Source organism: Dromiciops gliroides, chromosome 3 (genome assembly GCF_019393635.1).
Source record: "Dromiciops gliroides isolate mDroGli1 chromosome 3, mDroGli1.pri, whole genome shotgun sequence".
NCBI lineage: Eukaryota > Metazoa > Chordata > Mammalia > Microbiotheria > Microbiotheriidae > Dromiciops > Dromiciops gliroides.
In genome coordinates, this window is record NC_057863.1 from 416,363,205 (window position 1) to 416,388,254 (window position 25,050).

Here is a 25,050-nt window from a genome sequence, read left to right on the forward strand (position 1 = left end):
TTCAGTCCAACATTATATTCTGCTGAGATTCTTTTGGTATTCTGACTATCATCTTATGAATTTGCCATACCAATTACTTAAAATATTAAATAGCACAGGACCATGCACCATATATGTAAAAATCATATTGTTGAATTAGATGTTCTCTTGGATCCCTGCCAGCTCTAAATACTATAAGCCTATTAACCAATATTGAGAAAGATGATAAATTCATTCTAATACCCCACTTTTTAAAAGAAACTTCTTAGCCAAGGGGGAAATTATCAGATGAACCCCAGCACATCATTTAAGAGATATTACAATATAAGAAATGATGACATATTAAGTCAATCTATATGTAAGTATGTCCCCTGGATTCTTTTAGGCAGAGTGAGAAGAGTATAGGGTTTGGGTTAAGTTTAAAATAACAAAAACCGTACACTTCCAAATTCATCTTATACGAGGTCAGTTTGTGCTCGGCAGAGACAAGGACCTAATGGAGGGAGGCATTTGCCTACCCGTCCATGCTCAGACAAGGATAGTTTTAGGTCACTGGAAGAATCTGGTGTTTTGAGAAATTGAAACATTTATGATTTGATTGAAGAAATTAAGTAAAGAGATGAAGGGAGAACGGGGAAGGAAAGGTGGGGTGACCATCAAGAAGAAGAGAATACAAGAAACAGAAGACAAATGTCCAAGCTTCACAGTTTTCCTCCTGGTTAATGTTCAGAAGTGCGATAACAAATAGAAACTGAACAAAGAATTGTTTTTGCCATGCAGCTCTAGGCAGAAACATCTCTGCTTCATATAATTTCATGTTTGTCTCTTAGCTTGGCTTCCATGGCACCCAAGAGATTTGCTAATTGAGGAAATCATTCTTTCTGAATTTAGTTTCTTCTTAGATCTAATGACTTAGAACCTACTAACAATGACTGCTCTTTAGAAAGATAGTGAAGCTTTTAGAAGAAGACAAGCTATTAAAATAGGTTCTGTTCAGCTTGCAGTGTCTCCCGCTTTTCTGTATTATCTTCAATAAATCCCCAAATAATCAGCTCTATTGCTGCAGAAACAAACATTTTCCCAGAATTGGCTTAGTTTGTATGGATAACCTTCCTACCACTTTAGCGCATTTCCTGAGTGATAGGAACTAACATTTGAAAAGCTACTAATCTCACTAACACTAAAGGAGACTTTCATATTAGTAGCTTCGATATTGCATTAATAATAAGAAACCCATAAAGAGACTGACTTCAGCTGTTAAGTCTCCCCTGAGGTGTATGCCCTAACACACTGTTTTCCCCATGGTCCACTGTAATCATTTTGCCTGTATTAAGGTAATAGAGTGGCTAATAAGATAAGTACTCTGTATTTCAGCAGAGCCTAAAGTAGTTTTTGTCTTTTTCTTCAAAAATAAGTTTCTATTAGATATCTAAAGTTTGCATTAAAGCAACTATAGCTAGCTACCACAATTGCAAGCTTTCCTCTACTGTAATTTGTTTAACTTATAATTTTTCCAGACAAGATATGAAAGATAAAGCATGCACAGGAGAAAGCAAAGGCAGCTGGGGATTGGGGAGGATAGAGAGGAATAAAATGAAAGAAGAGTAACCTCACAAAATGAACAAGTACCATTTCCTGAGCATAGAGAAAACAAATCAGATGCCTTTAAAAAAAATCAAGACACTTATCAGCACAACAGGGAATAAGGAGAGAATGAAATAGTCTGATTTAAAAAAAAAACTTTAAAAATCTCTCAGTAGACATTTAAAACAGGAAGTGATAAGAAAATGCTGCATTAATACAGAATGTGTTGAGTTTGGTAGGCTCTGTGTGAATGTGAATACATTTTCTCTTTCTTTGTAAAAAGTGTTATCTATTAGTTTCAATGGAAATTAACATCTCCAATGCAGAGTTTCTAAAACAGTCACTTCTATTGACTTTAATTTTCCCTGGCATAAATTTTTGAAAGACTTTATTGGTTTAAAATATAATCTTACTTAGCAAATAGTGATTAAGAGAAAGATAAGTTGGTAAAATTTCTGTTCTATGGAAAATTTGGGGGTTTATGATATCTTTTGTTTTGACATCACCTTCATTTCCAAATACATCCCTTTCCTATCCCATACTTAAATATCCCCAGCACCAGTATAATTCCTATCGTATGATAATATTATGCTATAATAATATAATAAATATTTAGTGGCTTGAATAGGACATTTAATTATGTTTTTCATTCCAACCCCCAAAATGATTATTTTGAAAAATTAGGTCAGATCTATAACCAAATAATTTTTCAGTCCACCCTAATATAAACTTTTTTGTTTGTTTTTTTGTTTTTTTGCGGGGCAATGGGGGTTAAGTGACTTGCCCAGGGTCACACAGCTAGTAAGTATCAAGTGTCTGAGGCCAGATTTGAACTCAGGTACTCCTGAAGCCAGGGCTGGTGCTTTATCCACTGCACCACCTAGCTGCCCCCCTGATATAAACTTTTAGATCAACTTACTACTTTGTCCTCTGATCACCAAAAAACATCATTGATCAACAGTTACTTTAGTTATTGTTTAAATTCTGTGTGTGTGTATATACATATACTTCTCAAAGTAAACCCACTTTAAAGTATTTATTGTATTCACTAGTTGCCTCATCCTCTTATTATGGTGTTGTATTTACTTGTTACCTCATTCTCTTATTATGACATTAAAGAAATTTGGTGAATAAATTGCTGCCAACTAATAACTGTTTCCTATCACTTGTATACATAATACATTTTACTTATGCCACGGAAGAATAAGAATATAGTTCAGAATCATTCTGATCAGATATTGTACATGAAACAGAAGTCATTTTGAAAGGGAAAAATATAAAATACCATTTTTTTCATTAAAGCCATATACTCCCTTTAAGAGAGAGAAATGTTTAAGTGGTTCTTAATTATCTGTTATAAAGAGTTGTGCCAATAACTTTTGATAAATCTAATATAACAATTTTTGTTTGTAAGGATGAGACAGTCACCATACCTCTTTCTTTGAATTTCAGAAAGGTTCTCATTGAATCTAGATACTATCCTTCTCTTTCTGAAGAGTAAATTCCAAAAACAGGCTGACTCACTAAAAACAATTCATTGTCTTCTTCAATGTATATACTTATCTGTATTCTTTCTGGTTTGCATCCCATAGTCAACGAAGGATCAGGAGAAACCAGCCAAAAGGAGACATCCACCTGTGACATTTGTCAGTTTGGTGCCGAATGTGATGAAGATGCAGAAGATGTTTGGTAATAAGTTATGCACTTAAAAATTCATATTATATGATTGGAAAATGCTGCTGATGAGCTTATTTTCTATCCTTTCAACCACTCACTTTAGAGGTTTGCAAAATAATTTATTCAGCTCCTTCCCTGGAAAAAGCATTTTCATATCCTAAGTAATTTCTGTTGAACCTCAGAATAAGGAAATCAAAGTGCAAGAACATTCAAGGCTCTTTATAAGTGATGCTGGAATAAAGTTACCTTCTCCCCCCAAAATGCATACACATGTACAAATATATGCATATTTGCGCATACATGTATACCATATATGTATATATACATACATGTGTGTATATAATATATAAAGGTATATATGCGTACCTTATATACACACTATATACACAAGTTTTTATACATATATACATACCATATATGTACATATATATACATATATTCATATATAGATGAAAACACATGTATAGCTATATAATCAAAATTAATATAAATAAATTTAAATGTGGCAAAATATATTCTACATACACATATATACAAGTTCACCTTAGAAAAAAATAACTCTAAGTTACAACATAAATATCCTTCTTATCTTCTTCAATATAAAAGTTCTTTTTACAGAGTAACCGACTCAAATATTTTGATGGTTTGTTCTTTTAGAGATAAGTAATATCAGAGGAAAGAAATTTTCAAGGACAACAACCCTTTTCTGAGTTACCAATTCTTATTTAGAATACTTGTTGTAATCCATGATTTCGTTATGTGGGAACTTCCTCTACCCTTTCTCACCATGTCTTAAAATACATCGTTCAAAAAAGGATCTACCCAATGCCCTGGAGGACTTCCAATTCTTCTTTTTACATCTTAAAGGTATTAATATGCCTGCCAACACCATCCTTCTTTGCATCTATTCTAAAATGTTGCAATTAAGGGTTACATTACTTTTGAATTCCATGGAAGATATGGAGGGAGAACCAGAAGTGCTTTCATCAGCATGATAGAGGCAAATAGATGGCATTATGAATAGTGTGCTAGACCTGAGTTAGACTCTTACAATAAAAACTTACCATCTGTATGAACCTGGCAAGTTAATAGACCTCTTTCAGCCTTGGTTTCTTCTTCTGTAAAATGGGGATAATAATCAAATAATAATCACATGCCTATCTCTCAGGGGTGTTTTAAGGATAAAATGAGACAATGATGTTATATATGTATGTACTTGTGTTTATGTGTGTACATGCATGTACATGTCTATATGTATGTGTATGTATGTGTGTCTGTGTACATCTAGATATATGCATCACATATCTCTAAAGGAACATCTGATCAACCTATTTGAGTTAGTGACTCATCAAAAATATGTGTGTGTGTATGTGTGCATTTGCATGCACTTTTGAAACCTTTGTAGATGATAGTCATTATAGCAGTAAAGTTGGGGCAGCTCGGTGGCATAGTAGATAGAGTGCCGGGCCTGGGGTTAGGAAGCTTCCTCTTTCTGAGTTCAAATCTGGCCTCAGACACTTGCTGGCTATGTGACCCTGGGCAAGTCACTTCACACTGTTGTCCTCAGTTTCCCCATCTGTAAAATGAGCTGGAGAAGGAAATGACAAAGGGTTGGACACAACTGAAAAACAACTGAAACAGCAGCAATGGCTCTTGGCTTGAAGTCCTCTAGAAGCCTGAAGTCAGGAGTGACCCAAATTAAAATTCTGCCTCTTGATAATTGCTAGTGACCACAGAAAAGATGCTTAATATCCCTAAGGCCCAGTTTCTTCATTTGTCTTTGTTCATACATATGTAAAGCAGTTGTTATGTTTAAAGCTCTAGTCATATAAATGGCAAGCTATTTAAGGATATTTTGGTGTCATTTATACAAATTCTTGATTTTAGGGCCTTCTGCAATTGTTTTCAATCTACCCTTCCAGCCCTCCCTTACACAACTCTACTGACTTTATGAACAAGCTAAACTGGAGGACTCTGCCCTTGGTTTTTGGTTTGGGCTATGCTTTTCCCCCATCCCTTCCTGAATTAGAGAATCTTACTCCCCCAGGATATACAATCTTCCTTCCTTCAACACTGACTTCAGGTGTTACCTCTTCCATGAACTTGCTTTTCCTGAACTCCAGCCCCAACCCCGCCCCCAGATAAAACCATTCTCATCCTTATTTAATTTTATTGTAACACATGAAATAGACTTGCCCTCTGCCTTTATTTTTATATACATGCCCAATTTGTATCATAGTTATTTGCTTATAAGGCTTGTCACCCTCATCAGATTGTAAAGCCCTTAAGGTCAGGGATTGTGTCTTAGTCAACTCTGTAGCACCAGTGCTCTCTACAGGTCTGGCACTTGGTATTTGTTGGGTTGAACTGAATAAGGGAATCCCACTGGAGTTCTTTTTTTTTGTAGTTTTTTTTCAAACCTGTCAGTCAGTTCTAGCTACCAGTCAATTAAGAAATAAGCAAAGCAACCTAGATTAGAGGCAGGGAGACATTCTGTCTTGGGTGTCTTAAAGTCTTTGAATATTCTCATTTTGGTGAAAGAATTTTCAGTATCTTAATGACTACTAAAGCATTGATTTCCCTGTAATTTTTTTCCCTCCCTGATGGATTGGTATGTGTATAATAAACACTGAGTACTGAACGTAACTGATAACATGTTATCACACATTAACATAGATAACATTGTGTTAACAATGCTTTCCACTACTTGACCTTTTTTTGAAACATGGAATTTTTTGAAACATAAAATTTTTCATTACTAATGCAGAATTATATTTAATATGAGTAAACATATATATCCTATATCAGACTGCTTTCTATCTTGGGGAGGGGGGAGGGAAGGGAGGGAGAGAGAAAAATTTGGAGCTAAAAATCTTGTGAAAACAAATGTAAAAACCATAATTTTTTTTAATTTTCAAATTTTTTTGAAACTTGGAATTTTAAAATCATACTGTCCCTTCCTTTCAGTCCAATTATCTTATTAATGTCCTGTTTAAAGTGACATAATTTTTTTGTCTACTTTTGAATATTACAAATTATATGACAAAAGAAGCATAGTGTGACTAGAAATATTCTACATTAAGGAGTTTTATAGGGTAGCGTGATTAATTTGGGCAATAGGTAGATGCCTCATTATTCAGGCAAGTAGGGAGATTGTGACAGCAGGTATTAGGCAAGTGTCCAGGCAAACAAATAATTGGGAGGTTAAATGGAAGATAGCAGGGACTCAGCCAGGATATGAAAGAAAGAATCTAAAGAATCTAATCTATGAAAGCACATGGGGGGGGAGGGGAAGGGGGTAAAGTCTCATTATGAAGCTTGAGAGGACCCTGTTCCTAGGAAAACAAATTTAAAAAAATAAAAGTAATCCCAGGCATGGAATCAACATGAGCATTTAAGCTTGTGGAAAATGGAGTTATTGAAACTTAGGTTAAGAGTTGGGGGTCATTTGGGGGGGGGGGACACAAACAAGAACCTAATTAACAGAATCAAGGCACAGGGTCAGAACCTGAATAACAGAAAAATTAAATTGATACTGGGTTGGTGGGTTACTGGCCTGGAGTTACTCCTATTCTTCTTGCCTGCCTGGGGACAAGATAGGTCTCTAAGTCTGGAACAGACTGAAATAACAGATGGAGTTTAAATGGTCCCAGCTGTGAAGGTTAGAAGGCTAAAAGTATAGGGAGCCTTCCAGACCATAGAACTTCCAAGACAAAACTACCAAGTTGTGATGTTTTAAATACAATATAATTAAAATATTTATATGGTTAAACATAAGTAATGAGAAATGGTTTAGAAAGTGGTGCAAGCATTGATATTGTTACATAAATGCATGTGCATATTACCTCATTGTACTCAGATATCACTGTGGAAGGTAGATGGACCATAATGGAAGGCCACAAGGGAAAGGTAACAAAGAAAATAATACAAGCATGAAAAAAAGTAGAAGAGAAACAACTATTTGAATAACTATATACATTCTGTATAGAACATTCATCAAATCCAAAGGGCTTTAACATACAATTAATTTTAGACAAAGATAGAGATCATTCTTTTCTAGGACATGTAATACCATTTATATAATGAGTTCAGAAAGCATATCATGATATTTTTATATGATATTGATCAAACTACCATCATATACATGAAAATTTTATCAATTTCCTTACTATGAAGTGGAAACAACCAAGTGAATAACCTTTGCACAAGTTACAAGGTGATTAGGAATCTCTAATCATGAAATGAGAGTGAAATTAATTGCCAAAATTTTATCCTGGCCTAAGAAATTAATAACAGCTCCTGTTTCACAGTGAGATCTGCACCAAATTATTCAGAGATATTGAGTCACTTCTTAGATAAAGATAAATCCTTGTTGGAATTAAAATATCAACTCACAATTCACTGATCCTGTTTTCATAATTAAATGAGTCTTAGAAGTAGGGAGTAAGTCAGCCTGAAGAAGGGGAACGGAAGGGAGGAAAAGTAGAAGAATGGCAACAGGAGGTAGGAAATCGGAAAGGGAATAATTGGCAAGGCAACTACATTAATAATCAAGATACTCAATGTGTAACATTTTTAGCACCTTTTGAATTTTGAGAGCACAGATGACTAATGAAATAGGCTGATACAAGTCCCTCATTCATGTTCTATCATTTCATTGGGTTGGGCTAACTTTTCTAATAGGCCTCATTCTCTTCCTTTAGAAAGCATCAGAACTGTAGAAATCAGGAAGTAGACAGCTTTGATCAATAGAAACAGCCTTTCTGTATTAAGACAGAGGCGGCTTTGTTAGAGAGGAAGGAAGGACAATTGCTAGAAAGGTTGTCCCAGAAGAAAGTGTTAATATGCAGCAAGTACAGATGTCTATCCCTAAAGCATAGTAGGATAATAGTAGAATCAAGCTTACAAAATGAATGATTTAAAGTCAGAATGGTGTTTGTTCTATTTTATAATTAAACTCCTACTGTGGTCTCCACTCCCCAACACTGATTACTTAAGAATGAATTTATTCCAGCTATTTTTCTTCCTTTTTCAAATAGGTTTACTTTGGTAGGTGGGAAAATGTCTCTTTTTTTTATTCTAGAAGGAACAAGGTTATAGCCTCTGCACATGCAAATACTATGTCCTCTCGAATGTAACTTGTCAAATTAAATTTTATCAGTATGGAGAAGAGCATGAACCTGGAGATCAATCACATCTAAATTGAGCATAGATTAATATCCAAATAATATCACTCTACTTTTATAAAATGATTAATATCTGCCTCTGATTTAAGCAAAGCTTCTGATATTTGGTTGGTTTTAGAAACAGCACTATATTCCCTTAATTATCTTCCCTGATGGATTAACTTGGTAGAGTCCAAAGTAGGTCAATGGTTACTCCCCCGCACTGGGAACTGTTATTATGAGGTAATTAGCCTAGAACTTTCAGTTTGTCCTATCAATCAGGAGTAGTTCAGAGCCCTAGGGTGGATTGGTTCACTATAAGTAAGAGAAAAGGGAGCTGGTAGCAGAGGCTGGTGATGGGGAGGAGTGGCAATGAACCTGGCTGCCTGCCCAAAACTTCCAGAGTGTCAGAATAGATCAAGGAAGGAGCACAGGTGTGGGAGCAGATGTGGCTAGGCTACTAATGACATAAAGGGACAATTAAAACAATCCTACATTGCTTCAGACTTTCATTTTGCAGATTCTTGTGCCTTTTAAAATTCTTCTTTGTTATTCTTTTCCAAACGCCACTGAGAATCCATTAGCAAAATCAGATTGTCTTCTGCCTGCCCTTACTAATTTCTCAGTAGTACTTGGGTTTATTTTTAAAGCATTAACAATCATCTTTCCAGTATTAGACGACAGCATTGTTATTTATGACTGTTTTGGTAAATGAACGGAATAGGCTTCTTGAAACCTAAAATAGTTTGGAAGGAAATGTGAGTATAGGCTTTATTTTTTCTTTCAGCCCATTGAGGGTCTATAACTTTTTAAAAATGTGATTTGTCACCTATTATCATGAATATATCTTATAAAGAATAGTCATTATTTAGCCTTTAACATCTTGCTACCTTAATTTGTGAAAATATTTTGCCCCAACAGAGATGGTATATGGTTGGCATGAGCCCACCTCTAATACTTTTGGGGCTATGGAGTTCATGAATGCCTGCAGTGTGGCAGTGACCATGCATACCCTTTAGCCCTGGATTTGAGTGCACATACAAGGAACTGCATCTGCTTATATGACATTCACAATAGCCAGGGAAATGAATACTAGGCATAATCAGATTCATGCCCTAGACTTCATAAAAAATATATTATAGGGGCAGCTAGGTGGCGCAGTGGATAGAGCACTGGCCCTGGAGTCAGGAGTACCTGAGTTCAAATCCAGCTTCACTCAGACACTTAACACTTACTAGCTGTGTGACCCTGGGCAAGTCACTTAACCCCAATTGCCTCACTAAAAATATATATATAATCCTATTTTGCTTCTATTTGTTCTTCAAAAAGAACGATCTTTGCACTGGAAATGGTAGAACATAGTTAAAAGGGAACTGAATTGCAAAGGAGACAAGAAAATAATAAAAGAACAAAAATCTGCTTTGAATGAGTTCAGGTCACCAGACATAGACAAATAATATCCTAATACAGGGGCAGCTAGGTGGCACAGTGGATAGAGCACCAGCCCTGGAGTCAGGAGGACCTGAGTTCAAATCCAGCCTCAGACACTGAACACTTACTAGCTGTGTGACCCTGGGCAAGTCACTTAACCCCAATTGCCTCACCAAAAAAAAATATCCTAATACAATGGAAGAACCATAAAAGTGACTCCTGAGCCACTGATCAGTAGTCTCTGGATAATCATAGAGAATGGGAGATAGGAGACAGGAAAATCATCATTCTAGAAATTGCAAATGATTCAGCTTGATAAAGACACAATCCTGGAGAAAATGATTAGGCAGGTGGTTTATAATGCATAAAAGAAGTGATGATCACTAGGAACTAGCACTGGTTCATAAGTCATATCAAACTATACTTAAGATGTTTAGGATTATTATTATGAATTAATGCCATGGATTTGTACATAGAATCAATTTTATGCAAAGGACTTAGACTTACTTCAGATCTGGGAAACTGAGAAAAGCAAGAACAGAAATTCAGCCAGCTAAGTGGCACAGATGATAAAGCAGTGAAACTGGAGTCAAGAAGAGGGAGAGATATTTCCTTGTGTGAGTAAGTTGCTGGCTCTTTTAACAAAAAGAAAAAGAAAAATAGAAAATCCACAAAAACAAAGCATTAACATGATCTTATCTCCCATTTGTCTGGTTAAACAGACTAAAATCAAAAATAGGGTAATTAGGGAGTTTAAAAGGTCCATTTGAAAAAATTTAAAGGAAAACACAGCCAGTGCGCCAGTACTTAGCAGTTAAAGGGAGAGGGAGGGGAAATTTCTTACCCAACCAGAAGATCAGAAGACAGGTTTAGCTTTCCTCTTCGTGGTCAGCCATCTGTTAAGGGCTAAAATTCTAGCTAAACTGTCTAAAATATCTAATGAGTGGTCGCCAATAAATTATAAGCTTTAGCAAGAGTTAGGCTTTTAAGCATTTATTAAGGAGAATAAGAATTTGGTAAAGAAAAAGAAAGGCCTAGATTCCTATCTATTAAAGGGAGAGCACATTTCTAGCTCCGCTCTCCGCCAGAGTCCAAAAGGAAGAGAGCCTCCGTCTCCTCCTTCCTCCTCCCACTAGTCCGCGTCACTTCCTGATACCAAAGACTCCTGGTCTTGCCCTCAAAGACCTTCGCTTCATGGGCAGAACTCTTCTACAGTTAGTATCCAGCAGGTGGCGTTATTCCAATCGTTACACCTAAGTTCAAGGGCAGCAAAGTGACACAGTGGATAAAGCACTGACCCTAGATTCAGAAAGACCTGAGTTCAAAGCCAGACTCAGACACTTGACACTTACTAGCTGTGTGATCCTGGGCAAGTCACTTAACCCTCATTGACCTAAGAAGGAGGGGGAGGAGGAGGGGGGAGAGGGGGAGGAGGAGGAGAAGGAGAAGGAGAAGGAGAAGGAGAAGGAGAAGGAGAAGGAGAAGGAGAAGGAGAAGGAGAAGGAGAAGGAGAAGGAGAAGGAGAAGGAGAAGGAGAAGGAGAAGGAGAAGAAGAAGGAGAAGGAGAAGGAGAAGGAGAAGGAGAAGGAGAAGGAGAAGACCTAAGTTCATATCATACCTCAGATGTGTATAACCCTGGGAAAGTCATATTTGACTTAGTTCCCTCATTTGTAAAATGAGAATAACAAGAACATCTACCTCCCAGGGTTGTTGTAAGGATAAAATGAGATAATATTAGTGCTACTTAGAAAACCTTAAAAAGCACTGTATAAATGTGAATTATTATTAGTACAAGCTAATGCCTTTATCTATTTAAAAGGTTCTATTTAAACAAACAAAAAAAAATCCCTTTACTTCACTCTTGTTAAGCTGAAACCTGTTCCCCCCAAAACATAGGCAGAGTGAATCACAGCTAGAAAGACAAACACCCATCTTTATTCTTTTCAGCAACTTGGTTACAGAGCAACTATGGGAAACCTCTCTAAAGATTCCAATGAGGTTTGGAAGAGAAGAGTATATAGCCATTTGTGGGGCGGGGTGCAGTCTCTGGAAGAACCAGGTCTGAACAGATTAACTCACTGCTTCCTGGGTTTATAGAATGTTCTAGCTCCATTGACACAGTACAATTCAGTTTGACTATTTAAACTTGTAAGCAAACAATATGACAAGAGGATAGGAATTGGGAGGGAGGTTCTGCAGATAAGAATATTTTCTTGGAGAGTCCATGACATCCCAGATGTTTGGGGGAGGCAAGACAGGATGACTCTGACAGACAAAAAGTGCTTGTTAGTAAGTCATAAACCACCAATTAACTCGAGGATGGAAGCTCTCTGCCAATAACATGTCTGTTTATCTGCCCCATTATCCCCAAACATCTATAGAGAGGCAAATGGTCCATATATCCCAAATAAGAAACCTGGATCAGTTTGACACCTATTTGTATATCATGCAGGTTCGATCTCTTCCATTGCAAAGCATTTCTTATGTTGTCGGATTTTCCTTGTTAAGGGAATTGTGTGATAAATGCAATTCATCACTCTCTAGATGAGTAATGAAATACTCCAGTTAAAGGGATTGAGAATTTTGCATCAAATTTCAGTATTACCAGTTTTTGTATCACTAATTAAGACCTTATTTACCTTTTCTCGAGACATATTCAAATGCTATTTAAGTTTTAGGTCACCATTTATGCTATTCACTCCTAATAATATGGCCTTATATAGCAAGACCAGATTGCCTCTGAAGACTTCCCTACGAAATTGTTTCCTCAGCCCGGCAATAGTCTTTGTGGTGTCTCTCTCTGTACTTTCACTTCTTCTAAATAACTTAATAGCTATTTGCATACAAGAGTAATACATAAATTAGCTGCCATTTCAAATTTGGGGTTTTACCTTGGAACTAATGGCTCCACTTTACAACTTTTTTTTTTAAAGAAGTTGCCCGTTTCTTTTTAAAGCACATGGATACAGACTGGGTCTGTGATTTCCTTGGTATAGGGAATTAGCAAGTGAAGAAACTCCCTCTACCAGAGCAGGTTGGCACTTTCTCTACAATTTCTATTCTTCTGGAGTTTGTTTAGAAGATTGAAGGGTTGGGGCAGCTAGGTATTGCAGTGGAAAAAGCACTAGCCTTGGATTCAGGAGGACCTGAGTACAAATTTGGCCTCAGGTATGTGACACTTGCTAGCTGTATGACCCTGGGCAAGTCACTTAACTTTCATTGCCCTTCGAAGAAGAAGAAGAAGAAGAAGAAGAAGAAGAAGAAGAAGAAGAAGAAGAAGAAGAAGAAGAAGAAGAAGAAGAAGAAAACTGAAGGGTTAAGTGACCTCTCTGGGGTCACATAGGATTTTTCGGAGTTAGGACTTGAGTCTGGTCATTTGTACTTCCATACCAGCCCTCTACTCACTATGCCATTTTAAACATTACAAAAAATCAAAATCTAGATAACCAAAGACAAAGGATTTAAAACTGAAAATATGACAAGATTAGCTTAAGAACAGATAAACTTATGACAACAGGCTTTATGTTACCTGGGAACCTTATTTATTCTGAGTAGTTTTGGTTCTGGTCTGGTTCCTATATTGAAGACTTATATTGCTTTAACTTTCTTATAAAAAGGAATTCTGCAAATTCTATGTGGAGGGTGGGGACAGAAAAATTAGAAAGTAATAACCATCAAAAGCATTGATAGACCTTTTTTTTTTCCTTTTTGTAAAAGAAGGATTACTGGATTTATAGGTCAAATACTGCCTCCACTATCCATGTGACCTTGGCATTCTCTGGGTCTCAATTTCCTCATCTGTAAAATGAAGAGGTTGTACTAAATGTCATTCCTTTCAGGTTGAATCTATACACCTGTGAGCCTTATCCTGTCCCTTTAATTCAGGATTCAATTTTAGGAGGAATGGTGCTGGACTGGGATTCTGAAACTCCTGAGTTCCCATCCCATCTCAGACACTAAAACTCTTACAGGTCACATAACTTCAAATAACATCATATTCCTCATCTGTAAAATCGTAATGATAATAACACCTACTTTCATAGGGCTGTTGTGAGGAAGAAAAAGGGTATCATATATATAAAGTTCATTGCAAACCCTAAAGATAGATAGATAGATATAAATTTTAGTTATTGTTATTATTATTTCCATTTTGAGAGTCAGAGGAGAGAGTGCATTCCAGGCATATGGTGTAGTTTATGCGAATGTATGGAGTTTACAGAGGAAATGCTGAGTCTAGTTGAACTGTAACATAGCATGTGTGAAGGGAAGTAATATGAATAAAGCCTTAGAAAAACAAATAAGAACCAGACTATAAAGTGCTTGAAATGCCAGAATAGGGGGTTTATACTTTACCCTAGAGGCAATAAGGACTCACTGCAGACTTTTGAGTAGGGAAGTACCTTCAGAGCATGGTCAGAAGAATACCTCAGGATGATTATTTGCAACTGTAGAAAGGATGGAATAGAGAGGTGAGAGAACAGTAAAGAGAACAAAAGTAGACTTAAAAGAATCCTGATGAGAGATGAAGAAGGCCTGGATTAGGGTATTGTATTTAGGACCTATTAGAGAGGTAAAATCTGTAAGACTAGGCAGTTGATTGAATGAGGGAAATGAAGTAATGTTAAGAATGAAGGATGGGAGGGGCAGCTAGATGGAGCAGTGGATAGAGCACGGCCCTGGAGTCAGGAGTACCTGAGTTCAAATCCGGCCTCAGACACTTAACACACACTTACTAGCTGTGTGACCCTGGGCAAGTCACTTAACCCCAATTGCCTCACTAAAAAAACAAAAAACAAAAAAAAAACCACACACAAAAAAAAAAAGAATGAAGGATGGGGCAGCTAGGTGGCACAGTGGATAGAGCACTGGCCCTGGAGTGAGGAGTACCTGAGTTCAAATCCAGCCTCAGACACTTAACACTTACTAGCTGTGTGACCCTGGGCAAGTTACTTAACCCCAATTGCCTCACTAAAAAAAAAAAAAAAAAGAATGAAGGATGAGTGAAGTTAGGGCTTCAATGACTAGAAGGAGGTGAGAGTTGTTGTTTATTCTTCTTTCTCAAAGAGGATCAATGCTATCAGGAGAGTGATGTCATGACTTGCAAGTGAATTGGATTTAAGTGAGAAAAAAATGTGCCAAGTCATCAGCCTCCCTCTTTCCTTCAGAGCCATGTGGGTCCACTCTGAGGCAACTATTCATTGATTAAAACTAGGTAAGAAATGAGGCCAAAAAAAAGGATTCTTTTATCTTGTCAAAAAAATTATCAGTCTGGGAGGGAAAAACCCACAGGGTTTCTGGCCAAAACAGAAACAATTGCTATTTACACTTACTCTGATCCATCAAAAATCCAATGATCAAGTGAGGCTTGGAGTGGAACCTATCATTGGCTAATTAGCAAAAGCCAGAATGATTTGGGTTTAAGGCAATGGTCAAGTAGCTTTATTTTAATCCCAATAGGCTTTATTAAAACCTGGTTTTCCAATGCTGTATTTCAAAAAATCATAAATAAAACTACATGGAGCAAAAGAGTTAATTCTCCCATTTTTAAAAATGATAGAATAAATAAGTAGGGAAAAGAATAAAAGAAATCTAGACTATAAACCCCAAGATATTTTGTGAGGTTTCTGCAATCAAAATTTAGAGGGGAGAGTGGCTTCTTAGTCAAAGATGGGTTACTCCTGATAGCCTTTGAGGTATCTTTCAATTCTTAGTTCCTTTGATTCTATTATTGCAAAAAGTAGAGCTTTCCAAAAAGTAAACAATCTGTCTCAGAAAGTGGTCAGTAACCCCTTTATTTTCTTTATTTGAGACAAGCTAAGCAAAGATTTAGCTCACTATTTGGGGGAGATATTTTAGAGGGGATTGCTGATCAGGTAAAGGTGAGACTAATGACCTCCAAGGTGCCTTTCAACTTTGAAATACTGTGGGTTTTGTTTCTTTTTTTAAAATGTGTTTTATTTCTATTTTTTCTTAAATGTCAGGTTTTAGAACTCCCCAGCTGGTGAAGTGACACATCATACAACTCTTAAAATTGTCTATTACAACTCTTCATCTCCTCTTAGGCTCTAATGCCATGTTGACAACTTTGCAAGGAGTGTTGTAACAAAGGGTGGTACTATTGAGTTGTTGAGTAAGGAGTGTTGAGTAGCATGTGTGGCGGCTGCTGAGCTGCTAAGGATTAGACTCACCCTATATCATATGAAAACTCTTCTTTCTTTGTATTCCTCTCTCTAACTCCCAAGGGAGGCAGCATGATATAGTGGAAAGAGCAATGCAGTTGTAATCAGAGGCCCTGAGTTCAAATCCCACATCTGTTTCTAACTACCTATGAGATTTTTGACCATGTCATTTAACCTCTTTGGGACCCATTTTCCTCATCAGCAAAATGAAGGTTTGGACTAAATGGCCTGTAGATTCTTTCAGTTCTAAACCTGTGATCCCATGAGCCCATGATACAAGATGTAGGGACAGGAACATTGTGGTAGTAACCAGCTTACATGCCAAAGGAATTTGGCCCCTATGTCAAAGATTTCCAGGATATATTGTAGAGGCAGTTCTCAAAGTGTGGTTTGTTTTTGTTTTTTGTTTTTTGTTTTTGCAGGGCAATGAGGGTTAAGTGACTTTCCCAGGGTCACACAGCTAGTTAAGTGTCAAGTGTTGGGCTGCATTTGAACTCGGGTCCACCTGAATCCAAGGCCAGTGCTTTATCCACTGCGCCACCTAGCTGCCCCCTCAAAGTGTGGTTTGGCATACTATCCACCTCCAAAGAAAGAACTGATATTGATGGAACAGACTGAAGCATGCTATTTTTCACATTCATTTTTTCTTTTAATCAAGTTTTCTTGTACAAAATGACAAATATGGTAATGTTTTATATAATCATACATGTATAACCCATAATTGATTGCCACCTCAGGGACAGAGGAAGGGGAGGGAGAGACAGAGGAATAAAAATTGAAACCCCAAACTATAAATTTATAAGTTTATTATTAAAAGAAAACAACAAAGTATGATTTAGGGGACCACTAGGGAACCCCCAGATGCTTTCAAGGGGTTCATTGAGTCAAAATGATTTTCATAAAAACACTAAGGTGGTTTAGTTTCTAATAGAGTAAGTACCAATAGATATATGCCATAAACAAAAGTTCTTTGGCAACACACCATCATTTTAAGAGAGTAAAAGGGTCCTGAGATTCAAATGTTTGATTGCCACTTCAAGAGAGATACTACCCTACTGTATCTCCTCAGTAGCAACGAGAGGTATGGTTTCAAATGCTGTTTGCCCATTTCTCATTTTATCAAAATTTTTGGATTAATATGTATGTAATAGATTCATGGGACAGCTACATGGCATAGTGGATAGAGTTCTGGGCCTGCAGTCAGGAAAACTCATCTTGCTGAATTCATATTTTTGGGGGGGAGCAACAAGATAGCACAGTGGATAGATTGCCAGACCTAGAATCAGGAAGACTCATCTTCTCGTGTTCAAATATGGACTCAGACACTTACTAGCTGTGTGACCCTGGGCAAATCACTTAACCGTGTTGGCCTCAGTTCCTCATTTGCAAAATGAGCTGGAAAAGGAAATGACAAATCATTCCAGTATCTTTGCCAAGAAAACCCCAAATGAGGCCACAAAGAATTGGATATGACTGAAAAAAAACAAGCAATAGCAAATAGATTCAAGGGTACTTCTCACCTGGAAAATTATATTTACTCTTTAGTATATCTAGATTTGGTTATTGCTATGGATGACAAACAAATTCAGGAAAAAGAAAAAAACTGAATCTGTGTGTAAGTTCAGTAGGATGAGCTTTAAAAAATCAGAATATTAGGGGGCAGCTAGGTGGCACAATGGACAAAGCACTGGCCCTGGATTCGGGAGGACCTGAGTTCAAATCCAGATCCAGACACTTGACACATACTAGCTGTGTGACCTTGAGCAAGTCATTTAACCCTCATTGCCCCACCAAAAAAGAAAAAAAAATTAAAAATCAAAATATTATTTATTGATGCAAAACTGTCAGTATGCCTCATAATGGTGGGTTAATAACTAAGTCCAAAAATAATCAATTATTTGAAAAGTTATCACCAATCTAAATATCCTCTAAATTAGATTGAGGTGTTCGTAATGTTAGTTTTAAAAGACAGGTTTGTGGTGACTGAAGTTTTTATTACCTATTAGGCAACCTACTGGTGATAAGTGTCTCCATATTTAGCTGGGCTACTCCTCAGAAAGTGGAAATAGTCTCTTGCCAGAACTATCAGTTATCTACAGAATGCTACCAATCATGAATTGCCACATGTGAAGTGGCATAGAAGAGATTATCAAAGAGATGTTTGAACAGAAAAGAAAGGATGCCATATGTGGTAAAAGCAACAGATAACAAATGGACAGCCAGAGTCCTCCATAGGGACTTAGAATAAGGTAGCCCACATGGTGGACAGATTTGTCACCTTAATCTCCTCCAAGTCAAAAACAAGCCAAGTTAACAAACATTTATTAAAACACTTACTTTGTGACATACACTGTGCTAACTCAAATACAAGCAAAAGAAAGATAGCCCCTGCCTTGAAGGGGGTTATATTCTTATGCGGAAATATAATACATGAAAAGAAGTAAAAAAGAAAGGTCTGGGGGGAGTCAGGTAGGGGGCACAGTTGATAAAGCACTGGCTCTGGATTCAGGAGGACCTGGGTTCAACTTTGACCTCAGACACTTGACACTTACTAGCTGTGTGACCCTTGGCAAGTCACTTAACCCTCATTGCCCCACAAAAAAAAAAAAAGAAAGAAAAAAAAGGGCTGGGGATGGAGGCTAGGAGAGGGTACCCAAATAGGGGGCCTATTGGAGAAAGAAGCCTAGAGAGTCAGGAGGGGAGCCTGTATAGGACAAAAGATTTTTGACATAATTGACTTGTCTCCTTCCTCCAAAAGGAGGCTACAATCAAGAAGGGACTCCAGGCACAGAGGGAGCTTTCAGAATAAGGAGGTGTATAGGGGAAGAAGGACTTTTCATGCTAAGAAGACTCTTGGAACAGAAGAAGGAGGAGGAAGAGGAGGAGGAGGAGGAGGAGGTGGGGAGAACAAAGAGGAGAAGGAAGAGGAGGTGGTGGTGGAGAAAGGAAGACAAATAGTAATAGGAGGAGGAAGAGAAGGAAAAGTCCAGAGAATTAGGAATGGAACACAGAGAAATGAAGGCGAATGCTATGATTCCAATCCCAAGATCCTATACTTTCCAAAAACTAAAGTTGCCTCCTATCCTTGATCTCTCCAATTCATCTTCGACATACTCTCCAAAGTGATATTCCTAAAACAGCAGCCTGATCATATCACTAACCTGCTTATAAAGCTCCAATGGCTTTCAATTACCTCTAGGATAAAATATAAAGACCTATGTTTGGCATTTAAAGCCCGTCACAGTCTGGCACCTTCCTGCCCCATGAGGCTTATTTCTCATTACTTCCCTTCATCCAACCTGTATTGTAGAAATTGAATTACTTGCTGTTCAACATATATAACATTGCATTTTCCATATCCATGCCTTCACATGGCCTTTCCCCCATGACAAGAACATGCTCCCTCCTCACCTGTGCCTAGCACCTATGTGCTAGAATTCCTACCTTCCAAACTCAGCTAAAGTGGCACTTCTTTCCTGATCCCTACCCATCCATCTGCACAGCTTCTAGTTCTACCCTCCTGAAATTATATTTTGTATTTATTTTGTATTTACTTAGAATTATAAATCCTCCCAATAGAGAGTAAGTACCTTGAAGGCAGAAACTTTTATTTTTGTCTTTGTATGTTCATCACCTATCATAGTGCCTGGCACATAATAGGCCTTTTTGATGGATGGATTGCTTGATGCCTTTTTGAAACATAATGGAAGGAGAGATACAAGGTTTACATAATAGGAGAAGGTGGGGATGGACCAGATTTGGTATTTTTGGAGCAAATACCAACATCAAGAAGGACACAGATAACATTCAAGTCCAAGTAAGGGTCAAAATACTCACTGGACACATTTAAATTGTATGTAGACAGACAATAAAGAATAAATAATTTTTTCTCAATTACAAGGAATATCTATAAAGAAATTATTCTCACTATTTTAAAAACATTGAGTGGAAACTGTTTTGAGCTTTAGTCATTTATCTCTAAATATAAATATACCATAAGTATAGGTTCTTTTAAAGGGCAGATGAATGTCAGCTCCAGCAAAATATAGCAACATGATCCAAATGCATTTCTGAACAAATGAAATATACATTATAAGATGTTTGTACAAATCTTAGAAATGTGTACAACAACTAACTATCCCAAAATCAATACTGTTGATGTTATAAATGCTTATTATGGTAAAAAAAAATGGAACATTGGTACCATGATTCAAAAAAAGAAAATATTTTAGAATGGAATCTAGTATCTGATTTTTCCAGTATCTGACACAAAGTAAAATTAAAATTAATCAGGATTGAGTCTATTCATTTATTCATCAATAACTCTAAGATAGAACATCAATAAACAAGAAGATTAACTTGGGAAGATCCCAGAAGAGGGTATGGGGGTCTTCTTTCTTTGTTCTCTCTATATTTTGTTAAGCCTTTGCTTCAATCCAATACTCTCTATTCATAACCTCAACTTCTATAACTGTTTTTTAATTATCCAGGGTGATGAAGAAAATCATAAATAAATATAAAAAGAGAAATGCATAATAAATTAAATATATGGGTTTGATTTTATTTTGCTTTCTTAAAGGTTTTTACTTTTAGGAAGTAAGGAAGAAAGGGGAGGGAGAATGGAAGGGAAAAGAAGGAAGGAACGAAGGAAGGTAAGAAAAAAGTAAAGAAGGAAGGGAGGAAGGTGAGGGGAGGAGGGAGGGAAGGAAGGAAGGAAGGAAGGAAGGAAGGAAGGAAGGAAGGAAGGAAGGAAGGAAGGAAGGAAGGAAGGAAGGAAGGAAGGAAAGAAGGAAGGAAGGAAGGAAGGAAGGAAGGAAGGAAGGAAGGAAGGAAGGAAGGAAGGAAGGAAGGAAGGAAGGAAGGAAGGAAGGAAGGAAGGAAGGAAGGAAATAAATTAGGTAATCTATTCCAACAGTTGTTAATTAAATGCCTACTTTGTGCTAAGACCTGTGCTAGATACTGGGGATCAAAGACTCAATGAAAAATGGTGACTGCATTTGAAGTGCTGGGGTTTCAAGGAGTATAAAACTATTTACAACCCACAAATATTAAAAGATGCATAAGAGGCAATATTTCATAAAGGTTATAAAGCATTTGTAATTTCTCTATACAGACTCTCTGGGCATAGCCAACAATTTTATTACTATACAAAAATAGGAGATGCATTACTAATATAGACATTTGTAATATCCTTCTATATTTTATATTCATAATAACTTAGTACTTTCAAATATGTGACCTAAAACAGCTTAACAGTCAGTCAGTCAACAAGAATTTATTAAGCATTTACTATTTGCCAAACACAATGGTAAGTTCTGAAAATGCAGATATAAATGGGAAAAAAAGATAGCTTCTGCCCTCAAGGACCTTACTTCTAACAGACAACATATAAAAGGAAACTGAAAAGGAGGAAGATAATGGTACCCAGCATGGGGTCATGGTAGAAGTTCTGAGTGTAGCCTGGAAAGGAATGGGAAATGGCTGGCCTGGGTGTCCTCCTTAAATGGAGGTTCTGGGAGTCACCTTCCAATCTAAGGGAGAGGACACTGGGAAGACCACATCCAATGTGTAAATTCCAGGGATCCATTGAGCTTCAGGATGAGGAGCTGGGACATGGAAGAACTCTTGAGTATAGCCTGAAGAAAAATGAGACATAGCTGGTCTTGGTTTTTTGTTTTTTGTTTTTTGTTTTTGTTTTGTTTTGTTTGTAAAGGTTTTTGTAGGAAGGAAGGAAGGAAGGAAGGAAGGAAGGAAGGAAGGAAGGAAGGAAGGAAGGAAGGAAGGAGGAAGGGAGGAAGAGAAAGGGGAGAAGGGAGAAAGGGAAGATTACTATGAGTTTTCTGTGATTACTGACTTGTCATTTTAAAATCATTTACTATGTTGTTTTTTGTATTGTATTCAGTTGATTTAAATAAAATTATCATAGAATCTGAGTGGGAAGTGCTTAGGGAAATCATTAACTTTCTATGGCAATCCACTCCACTTTTAACCAGTTCTAATTATTAGGAAGTTTCTTCTTATACAAACTTGAAATGAAAACCTCCACTCCTTGCTCCTCATTCTACCCTCTGGATCTGAGCCAGACAATTCTTATAGCTCTTCCACAGAACAGCCTTTCAAATACTTGAATACAAGGAGCCCTTCAGAGTCTTCCCTACTTCTTACCATACTGGTAGCTCTATGATGATCTCTACAGACGGTATTTAAAAACTCTTCATAATATTGTCTTTTCCTATCTTTCTAGTCTTCTTACACTTCATTCTCCCCATCCTGTATGACCCAGCAATATCTATCTTATCGCTGTTCCTATTTTCTCACATTACACAGGATATTCCAGCTCCTTTCTCCCTAATTTTTCACTAACTATCCTCAATTCCTGCAAAGTTTTCCCTCCCCACTGCCACCTCCTAATTTTCCTGGCTTCCCTTTTTCCCCCATTCTTATCCTCTCCCAGGGAATATTATTTCTGAAATTATCTCCCATTTATACTACATGTATCAAATACAGTTGTTTGAATGTTTTCTGCCTCATTAGAATTTGTACCCCCTTACCAGCAGGGACTGTTTTTCTCTTGTATCCCTCCCATTGAAGGATGTGCCTGGCACACTGTAAGTGAAACTCTTGGCTCAAAGAGTCTTTTGTTTAAGTCTGACCTCATTGGTAGAAGGTAATCATTCAATATTCCATGTCTGTGTGAGGGATGAAGTTGGTAGAAGCTTGAGAGAAGAGATACTGATCTTCTGGCTTCCAGCTTCGATAGAGAAGACAGGGGATCCTAAACTCTCTTCAGTCCCTGCAGAAAGAAAAAGACTGGGAAGAAGAAGAAGCTGACATGTAGTGGAATGAGCTTCTTCCTAGTGCTTTTTCCTCCTTTTAGGGACCTGAAGAGAAGTAGGAACCCAGTATATTCTCTTTCATAGCTGGAAGCCAAAAGAGCTTCTCTCTAGTTCTCACTGTGACTCTCAAGCAGGCTTGTACCATTGAGTAAGCAATCGCCACCAATGAAGAGAGACTTAAAGGAATAACTGAACCAAGGGTTATATAAGTAAATGCTTAATAAATGCTTATTATTCATGCCCTTCCTAAAATGTGGCACCCAGCAGTGAACACAACACTGCAAATATGATCTGACCAGGAGGATTGCCATTTCCCCTTTTTCAGACTCTAAAGTTGTTTGTTGTTGTTGTTGTTTTGGGGGGTTGTTTATCTGTTTGCAGTTTAGTTGGTTGGCTAGTTGGTATTTTGCTGCCAAGGAACTTTTTTGCCATGTCACTGTGACTCATTTCAACTGGGATTCCAATTAAAACAGATCAAATGGAACTTTTATTAATGACATGCTGAAAGACAGGATTAAAACCTGTCTTGATTCAACTATATTTTTTCCTGTAAATAATTACAATGCTTAGAAAAGAAAAATGTGGTCAATGTCATATCTGAATCAATGAAATAAACAATCATTTTATAATAGGATACTGCTGTAGGTTTTTTTTTTTATTCTTGGAGATGTTATAAGGAGGAGGAAGGCTTTCCCCTCTTTTGAAGTAAGCAGAGGAAAAAGGTGCTATTAAAAGAGCTCACAGGGACAGAGTCTGTGAATTAATAACAAAACCATATTTTATAGAACTTTAAACTTTTTAAAGTGTTTTGTACCTATTCTCACATTTGATCATCACCATAACACTGTGAAGTAGGTAGGTAGGGCAGATATTATTATCCCCACTTAACAGATGAAGAAACAGAGGTACAGAGAGGTTAAGCCCATTGCCTAAAGTCATAGCATTCACACAGGTAAAATAGTTCAGAAAGGAATAGAAGAGACTTGAAGAACCACGGGGCACCACATGTCTAGGATATCAAAAGACCAGGATTTTTTTTTTTAATGAACAGAGGCTCTACAAAGAGGATTAGCCTAGGAATTAGATAATATAGGCTGTGACCTATATAGTACAATTGGAATAGAGCAAGACCTTGTGTGCCCAGAAATCATTCTTCTGTGGCACTTTCCTGAAACTCCCATATCTCATTTTAAAGTGTTTTAAAGGCAGGGCATTGTTTCCAGAAGAAGATTGCCAGAATTTCTATGTTGTCCAGAAAAGTAAAGAGGTTAATGTCTGTGTTCCTAAAAAGTGCAATAATTCTTAAGACCCCATCATAGTCACAACAGGATCCTGGATTTGCTGTTAGAAATTATTTTATGGGTCTTCTAGTTCAATTCTCTCATTTGACAGATGAGAAAACGGAGCAATGGAGGTTAACTGGTCTGTCACACAGAGGGTAAAAGGCAGAGCTAGGATTCAATCCCATGTCCTCTGATTCCAATTTCAGTGCTCTTCCTTCTGTATGGTGGAATTACTAAATCATCCCCTTCAAACTGAATTAACCAAGAATTTCTACCATTATTCTACTTCTTCCTTACAAACTCTAATCTAGTTTCTCTACTTTCCCCCATGAATCACTCAATTTATCTCCATCTCTTGTCCTCTTGCTCACCTAGACTTCTCTTCATATTATCTTCAGTCCTATTGAACTGCATCCCATATCATCTGTCTGGTATACCTGCTTCAATTTCTCTGTCAACTCCAGCTAGAGGAGCTAAGGAGTCAAGTCAAAAACTCTTCTGTTTGCCCAACTAACTCCTCAGTCAACTTTCAAGGCATCATCAATTTCCCCTGTCTCCATAGCATGGATTGGAAACAGTATAATCAAGGGAGGAAGCCAATTTTGATAATGTGTCTATGAATATGTTAAATGTAATTTAAGGGGGGCAGCTAGGTGGCACAGTAGATAAAGCACTGACCCTGGATTCAGGAGGACCTGGGTTCAAATCCAGCCTCAGACACTTGACACTTACTAGCTGTGTGATCCTGGGCAAGGCATTTAACCCTCATTGCCCCACAAAATAGATAGATAGATAGATGATAGATAGATAGATAGATAGATGATAGATAGATAGATAGATAGATAGATAGATAGATAGATAGATAGATAGATAGATAGATAGATGTATAGGTATAGGTATAGGTATAGGTATAGGT

At 37.2% G+C, this 25,050-nt stretch overlaps 1 protein-coding gene across 1 annotated transcript in view; it reads left to right on the plus strand.

The window, feature by feature from the left end:
* Positions 1–25,050, plus strand: part of TMEFF2 (transmembrane protein with EGF like and two follistatin like domains 2) — a 310,630-nt gene that overhangs the window by 165,382 nt on the left and 120,198 nt on the right. The window contains exon 5 of the mRNA XM_043997782.1: positions 3,156–3,252. Within this exon, the coding sequence (XP_043853717.1) occupies positions 3,156–3,252 (97 nt within the window). The remainder of the gene's footprint in view (positions 1–3,155; positions 3,253–25,050) is intronic.